General features: G+C 31.7%; 1 protein-coding gene across 1 annotated transcript in view; it reads left to right on the top strand.

Annotated features, from left to right (window-relative positions):
- The window catches only part of LOC108765187 (cell growth regulator with RING finger domain protein 1), a 59,965-nt gene that overhangs the window by 19,735 nt on the left and 32,375 nt on the right, over positions 1–7,855 (top strand). Inside the window, exon 2 of the mRNA XM_018513775.1 lies at positions 1,196–1,353. Coding sequence (XP_018369277.1) covers positions 1,196–1,353 — 158 coding nt within the window. The remainder of the gene's footprint in view (positions 1–1,195; positions 1,354–7,855) is intronic.

The following is a 7,855-nucleotide window of genomic DNA, read 5'->3' as shown; positions in this document are numbered from 1 at the left end:
TTATTTTTCGTTACGATTATCAGAACGAGCAATAATTTCTGCAATAATAATTTGGTTTTCTTTACTATATATAATCTCGGCGATATTAAAATAAACCAGGATATTTATTGTTACTTTCTAAATCTGAATCAGTGGATAGTCACTAATTATCCAGTGACATACTTGGCGTAAAGTTAAATTGATTGATAAGTCGCGTCGCATACACTGAGAGAAAAGACAGTATTGATAACAAAAAAAGAGAATTATTCACAAATGACCGATTATTATTGGATTACTTTGTTAAAATTACAAAATACAATATTTTTTTGTAAGACGAACAAAATTTTTTTATTTAACAATACAAATTTATTCGGTTACTCACGTTTTGTAAATATCAATGTAAAATTTGGTTGCCATTACAAAATAAGTATTCTTTTAGTAATTTCAACAAAATAATCCACTGCAGTGTTTCGCGGAGCTATCAGAGATGGCGTGTCTTCTCGTAAGAGAAATTCAACGTCTACGTCTATAAAGTCGAGACGATTAGAGACTAATCTCGTGGACTTCTCGGTTCTCGCCACACCATGATCAATCATGGTAACTATTTTTTCAGAGGGATTAGTAATCTCAATTGCTCTAAATCTATATATATTTTTGCTAAACTAAGGAAATTCAAAAACGCCAAACATAATCACTCTGTGAGAGATACTTATATATTATTCATTTTGTTAACAAAATGTTCTATTTCTAATTACAAAAGATCTATAAACATCATACAAAACAGTTTTGTACCATTAAATGATTAGTTTAGTTAATAAATTCAACAAATTAATATTGTCGTAGTAATCAACGGTTTTATTGATCATATATCAACAAATAGTTTTTGTGTCAGTAACAAAACTTTGGTTATTGGTACAAAACATTTCTCTCAGTGTATGTTCCGGCTGATTTATCGCAGATTCTAAGAATAACGAAAAAAACAAAACATCACATGGCATTTCGTCATTCTTGGATTTATAAATGTAATTAGCATTCAAGCGTGTAACGATTTCTTGGATTGAAACAATAAACAGCTTAAATTGATCGTAAAATTGCCCATAATTATTCTAGCGTAATTATACGAAGATTCGACAATACACATCATTGATAACCGGCTCGCCGGTCGTCGATGAATTGCTCGAGCTATCTGAAAGGCGTATATTCTGTCTGATCGCAGGAACATGATGGTACTACGTGTCCACGGCGACGACTTGATGTTCGGCGGCGGCGGCGGCGTGATAACGCATTCGCCGCGCATACCGCAAATGGAGATGATGAAGGTCCACATTCCCTTCACCTTCAAGCTTCATGAGAGCTTCAAGAGCACGTACGCCGGTAAGTCCTCCGTTTTACGCCTCTTTACACGTCATTCCGAGTCTGATCCTCCATGTCCTCGCGCGGTATGAGTCTCGGTTGGGTCAACCGCAGCAAGACTCGTGATTTATAACTGTTTGCTTAGCGCGGTGTGTCGCAAGACTCAGTGCCTCTTGTAACAGATTTCTTACTCTGTTTTCTTAATGTTGCGACGACTCACGCTCCATGAAAACCTGGAGACGTGTAGGAAGAGCGACGTTATAGGTGAAAAAAATATATGTGACAAGGAAGTAAGAAACTCGATTTTCACTTTGCTTTCTTCCATATTTTTGTCCGTCTCTTTCTAGGAAGCATTCCAAGAAAATTTAACACAGGCTTTTGCCACAAAATTGGAAATCAGGGAACTGCAAAATTTTCATTCTTAGCTTCAAAGAAGTTTAATATGCATACATTTATACTGTCGAATTCATAATGTCAAATTACATTCAAGTTGAGTTATTTTTAATCATTTCTATGTATTCCATTTAATTCAAGAAAATGTATTAAATTTGAGAGAAAGGGAGACTCAAATTTAATTTATTATTTTTTGAGCGTATACGCGTTAATGTGGATATTATTTATTTTGAAACTGACCACTGAAATGAATTGATTTACATTTTGATGTCTAACATTAATAATAATTTACATTGCCACATTTAATTGCTCCCTCAATAAAATATTTCCAAATCACGACGAAAATACAAAAAATTTCAAAATATTATTAAAAGCATCAGGGAAAATCGTGGAATTGTATCTGAAAATCAGAGAAAGTTATGGAACTTCAGGATGAGAGGAATTTGACAATTCTAACAGTAAAAATCACAAAGCATCGTCGGATAATAAACTCCGAAGAAGTTTTTGTTCCGCATTCTGCGTTAAAAAGGGAAACCGTTCTGCTACCTTAACATTCGCGTTTCCAAATCTTATTCGCTACGATACTTTATATGTACGATATTTCGTCACGTGGTGCAATCATGACGACGAAAATAAATAAAAAAAATCCTAACTCTCTATAATTGGGCAATGAGAAGTTAGAAAATTTTTAGCAAAAGAGCAAATTCTTTCGGCATAGGTGAAGGTTGGTGGATACGAGCGACCGCGGCAAGTCTGGCTGTATAGATCGCGAGTTGGAATGATCGGCCGTAAAGGAAAGAGACCACGACGGAATAGCCAGTTCTTCGGCCCGGTCGGAAAGTGGGTTATCTCGATAGCGCGCGAGAAAAAGACGAGAGCGTTGGGTGTAATTGGCATGCCAGGTGACAGCGACGACGAAGGCGCACCGGCTGAATTACGAAACGCGCCACCTTGACCGCACCGTTGTCGCAGTCGGGTCACTGCGAGTCGCTTGACTTTTATCGACCGTTATTAATCGCGTCCTTTATCGAGAAGAGCCCGCCCCGTTCTCGATCGCTGTTCTCTCTCTCGCTGTTCGTTCGAATTATCTTTCTCCTTCTTCTTCTGATCAGAGGATTGTTACGTAATTGACGTCAGAAATACCTTGACACGTGCGATTTAGTCATTTTCTGCTGAAAAGTCTGGCAAAGAGATATTTAATACAATTGAATTGTGTATTTATAAAATTATACCTGAGATATATAATACTGTTAAATTTGTAGTGTCAGGTTATACCTAATTTGAATTATTTTTTATCATTTCTATACACAGAAAAATATATGCCGTACACTGAAAAAAATTACGTATCGACAGTGTTGCTTTAATTGAAAATAATCTAAGGAGATTAATGAAACAAATATAATTTTATTAAATCAAGGACATGGCGTGTTGGTTTCATTATTAATAGTGTTATTGCATTAACAAAATTATTTGCAATAATACTGTTGATGTAGCATCATTTTTTTATCAGTATATGCATGTAAAAAATCTATTATAAATTTATTAAAAGTATTCAAAATATAATCCTAGCAAGTTCAGTACCTCAATCAAAATTATTAAATTAAAACAAATTCGATTTATTTATTATATATAAAAAGTCGCTTCTCCGATCGATTAAAAAACATTTTTCAAAAGAAAATAAATTCTTATTTTGAGTACAAAGTAAAGTTTTTCTAAAATTTGTAACAAGTATATTTTAAAATGTTTTTCTGAGTGTGTGTCTACGGAAAGAACGGTTTCGCTGAAGCATTTAAAGGTCTAACTAGATACAGATCTAAAAATAATTTAGTTGGACTTGGAAGATAATTATGTAAGACGAAATTGGTTGCTAGAACATCAGAACTTTTTGCAGTATTGCTCATTATGCTTGAATTTCCTACATAGTTATTTTGATGGTCGAGCGAAATTATTTTCAGATCTGTATCTACCTTTCGAAATGCTTCATCAAATTTTAAAATACTTCAGCAAAATCGTTCTTTTCTTGTGTATAAAATATGCATTTCGAAACACAGCTTTCCATCATTAATGCATCCTTTCCTTCGCTCGAGTTGCAAGATTTTAATTTTTTGTCCCTTTCTCTTTCGTCCTTCTTTGTATTGAAAAATGAAAGGAATAACAATTTAGGTTAAATTGTATTGATAGAGCTAATTTGGGATTAATACTAGTGTAATTTTCTTTACTGGATCTTATTGTGCAACGCTTTGAATCGAATTACGCGACGTCGTTAAAAAAAAAAAGAGAAAAGGAAAATCTGAGACTGTCGAGGAAAGAACTTCGTGTAAGCCTCACGGTCACTCACGAGAGCAGAATACGAAAACGTCGATCGCCCTTGATTCGTATAACACGAAGTTTGATATATTCTGTGGAAGCACCGACAGTGTTTAAAGCACACAAATGTATATACATATAAATAAACAAAGTTAACGATTCCATTTCAAGTCAGTGATCCGTATGTATACTTTAATCGATAAACGCGTGCATTTATTTTTGAGATTTTTTTATGGTATATGTAAGGCAATGTGCTACATATACGCGCATTATCGATAAGAGTGAAGTGTGAACGAAAACCGGTATCTGAGATACGAATATCGAAGTAATTTCAGCCGCAATTGTGCGTAATGTGTATCCCTGTTTTTTAAAAATCGTAATACAAAACCTTCGATTATGAAATACTAAAACTTGCGATATTACCTCGATATTACTGTTATTATGTCATTGAATACCGATTACAAAATAAGACAGATTCGAAGTGTGTTTCACACTGAAAGGAATTATGAGAAATAATTTTTCTTCGTATGATTTCTTCTGTTAGAGATGCATCAGAAATATGCTGCAAATCCGATTGATTTAGCAACATCAATATTCTCTCGAGAGGAGAAATAATAGTATCTAATAATAGTAATAATAATAATGATAATCAGAATCATAATAATGACTTTATCGCATGCACTTAGAAATTATAATTGAGCAACGTCTAAAGTTACAAAAAAAAAGAAGAAAGAAAAAAATATTACAAAATCATAATTCCAAAAAATTATCGATATGTCGTACCATTTTGCACAAATCGATTTTTATATTAAATTAAAGAACATATGCATATATAGGGTGGCTCAAATAAAGTTACAAACTGATATGTCATATATGTCATACTAATATATCTCAGGAATCACAATTTAATTTTTGGAGTCCTCTCAAAGAGGCGACAGGAGAAGGGCAACTTTGAACTTTCAAATGTTTTAAATGTTAAAATTTCCATATTCAATGAAAAACGTAACATATACATACCTGAATACATACATATAAAATGTTATTTCTTGTTACTTGCACTGCATTTAGTCGTTTTAAAACACACATATAGATATGTATAAATATTTCAAAAACCAGTTATATATTTACTTCAATTCTCGTCTAATGCAATTTAAGATGCAAACCAAACTTATCTCTCTCTCTACATACAGTATACTTATTATTAATACAATACTCGCTTTCCAAGTTAATATTATCTTTTTTAAAGAGAATCAATCTCTCTCTTCTTCTCTTTTCGTCTGTATATTTATTCTAAATAATTAAATATTTAATTTTATTTAAAGGAATATTTAAAGATAATCGATGAGAAATCTTCTGTTTTAACGAAATCTTCTGAATTAATATTTTGCTAAGTTGCTTTCAAATCACACGTATAGTCGTTCTATCAATGTAGATTGACTTTAATCGCAGTTCAACTTACTCTTCATCCTTTTTTAATTCTTAGAACTAGAAAAAGATAAAGATTCAAAGCAGCAAATTTCATGTAACGTAATAGAAGCTTTCAAGCAGATACATTAGAAACATTTAATGTGGTGAAATCAGTGAAATGAAAATGAAGTCAGGTAACTTAAATTTAACGTTCACATGCATGAAGTTTCATGTAAATCTACACAAAATTTAATGGAAAATGTACTAAATTTCACAAAATTTTATAAAAAGTACACTAAATTTCATACATATGTGCATAAATATACTTACATGTAATGTCATTAAATCACTGAAATTTCTGGTTGAAAATGGACATATTTTTTGGTTTTTATTAGAATTCTAATTGAGATAACCGGAATTTTGATTGATACAATATTTGTGATAAAATTTACTAGAATTTTTATTTGTGTGTACCAGAATAATTATATCAATCAGAATTCTAGTTATCTTAACTAGAATTCTAGTAGATTTAACCAGAAAATTTTGATTTGTCCATTTCCATCAGAATTACTAAGACACTAGATATGTACACTGAGAAAAAAATATAGTCAATTTTAATAAATATTTAGTTCAATACTGCCAACTAAATATTTACTTACAGTAAATATTTGTTTAATAAAAAAAATGATTGTTAAATCAAATTAACATTTCTTGTATCAAATAAATATATCTTTATATTTAATAAATATTTAGTTGGCATGTATTCAACTAAATATTCATTAAAATTGACTATATTTTTTTTTCAGTGTAGATATTTCTATCCGCCATCTTAGTTCTTCTTGATTAATAGGTTACAATGAAAAATAGACAGGACTCTTAAACAGTGATGTAGGTCGGGCCGCGTTTCTGGCGCATGCGCGTCGAACGCAGCGTCAGTATCGTACCCGTTACCAGTAAACGGGAGTTCATTAGTCGCCTACGTAAAATTTGTTAAAAATTGTTAAAAATTATAATATATTTTATAATTTATTTTAAGGGAACTTCCCTTATGGGTACACTGGTTGAATCCCGCACACCCGGGGGATCGTGTTCCGGGCGTCTTCCCCTCACGGGGTTATAACTAACTTCTGTTATACACCCATGTAGGGGCTATGCCGAAGATTTCGCATATATATATTTATTTTATGGACTTGTAAGATTTTTGGCAATTTTTCTTACCCTTGTAACAAATGTTGGTACGAGATTCTGCCAAATAAAATATTTTAATATAAAAAAAACTGTTTCATAAATTATTTTACACTTTTCTCTTATTCTTCAGCTAATATTTTATTATTAAATGCAAATTGTCATATTTTTAATATATGTGAATTTGTTTGTAAGTAATATATGTAAAATATATAAAATATATTATAATTTTTAAGAATTTTTAACAAATTTTACTTAGGCGATTAATGAACTCTCGTTTACTGGTAACGAGTACGATATTGACGTTGCGTTCGACACGCATGCGCCAGACATGTGGCCCGACCTGCATCACTGCTCTTAAATATTAAAAAAACTAAATCGACATTAAGAAGGACATATAAGAGTATAATCAAATAAATACTTGAATATAAATACAAAGAAATTTAATTAAAGTTTATAAAACCATTACATGTTTCAGCTTATTATTAAGCCATCTTCAGATGATCCATAATTATTCTTCAAGATATCCATATATATTCGTTAATTCACAATAATTCTTGATAAATTTTTGAATGCTCGATGGGTGTCCAGAACCAAAATTTCTTTCTCAACGATTTACATCGAAAGCTTGAAATTTCTAGATATTGCATATATTGCCAAAAATAACTATTGATATTGATATATGCGAGAAAAACCGTATGTTAGATAAAACTTTTATATACATTCACCGTACATTCGAACATCTCAATGTGATAATCAAAAATTAGTCAAAAATATCAGACTCAGAGATAACAGAGTGGTCAAATATATATAAAAAAATTGAGTAAATTGAAGACGATCATGAACAGAATTAAAACACTCAAAAAATGAATCTATCATTTGGAATCGCGGCACACAGATCGTCCACATTATGTTGGACAAACGGGCAGACTATTAAAAACAAGGATTGCAGAACATCGCAAACATATTAATTGGAACACGACTACCCGTTCTGTGATAACTGAACATAGAATGCAAACGCAACATGATTTCGATTGGGATAACATTAAAGTTTTAGATGAAGAACCATGTTATAATAAACGTTTGATCTCGGAAATGTTAAATATTAAAAAACAAGCGAATAGTCTTAATCTTCAAACTGACACTGAAAGTTTAATAAAGCATATATTTCTATTATAAACAAAGTTTGACACTGGTGCTATTTGTGTCATACCATTCTATCGGTAAAATT

The sequence above is a fragment of the Trachymyrmex cornetzi genome, unplaced genomic scaffold (assembly GCF_001594075.2).
Source record: "Trachymyrmex cornetzi isolate Tcor2-1 unplaced genomic scaffold, Tcor1.1 scaffold472, whole genome shotgun sequence".
In the NCBI taxonomy this organism is placed as follows: Eukaryota; Metazoa; Arthropoda; class Insecta; order Hymenoptera; family Formicidae; genus Trachymyrmex; species Trachymyrmex cornetzi.
This window is presented reverse-complemented; position numbering and strand designations above follow the sequence as displayed.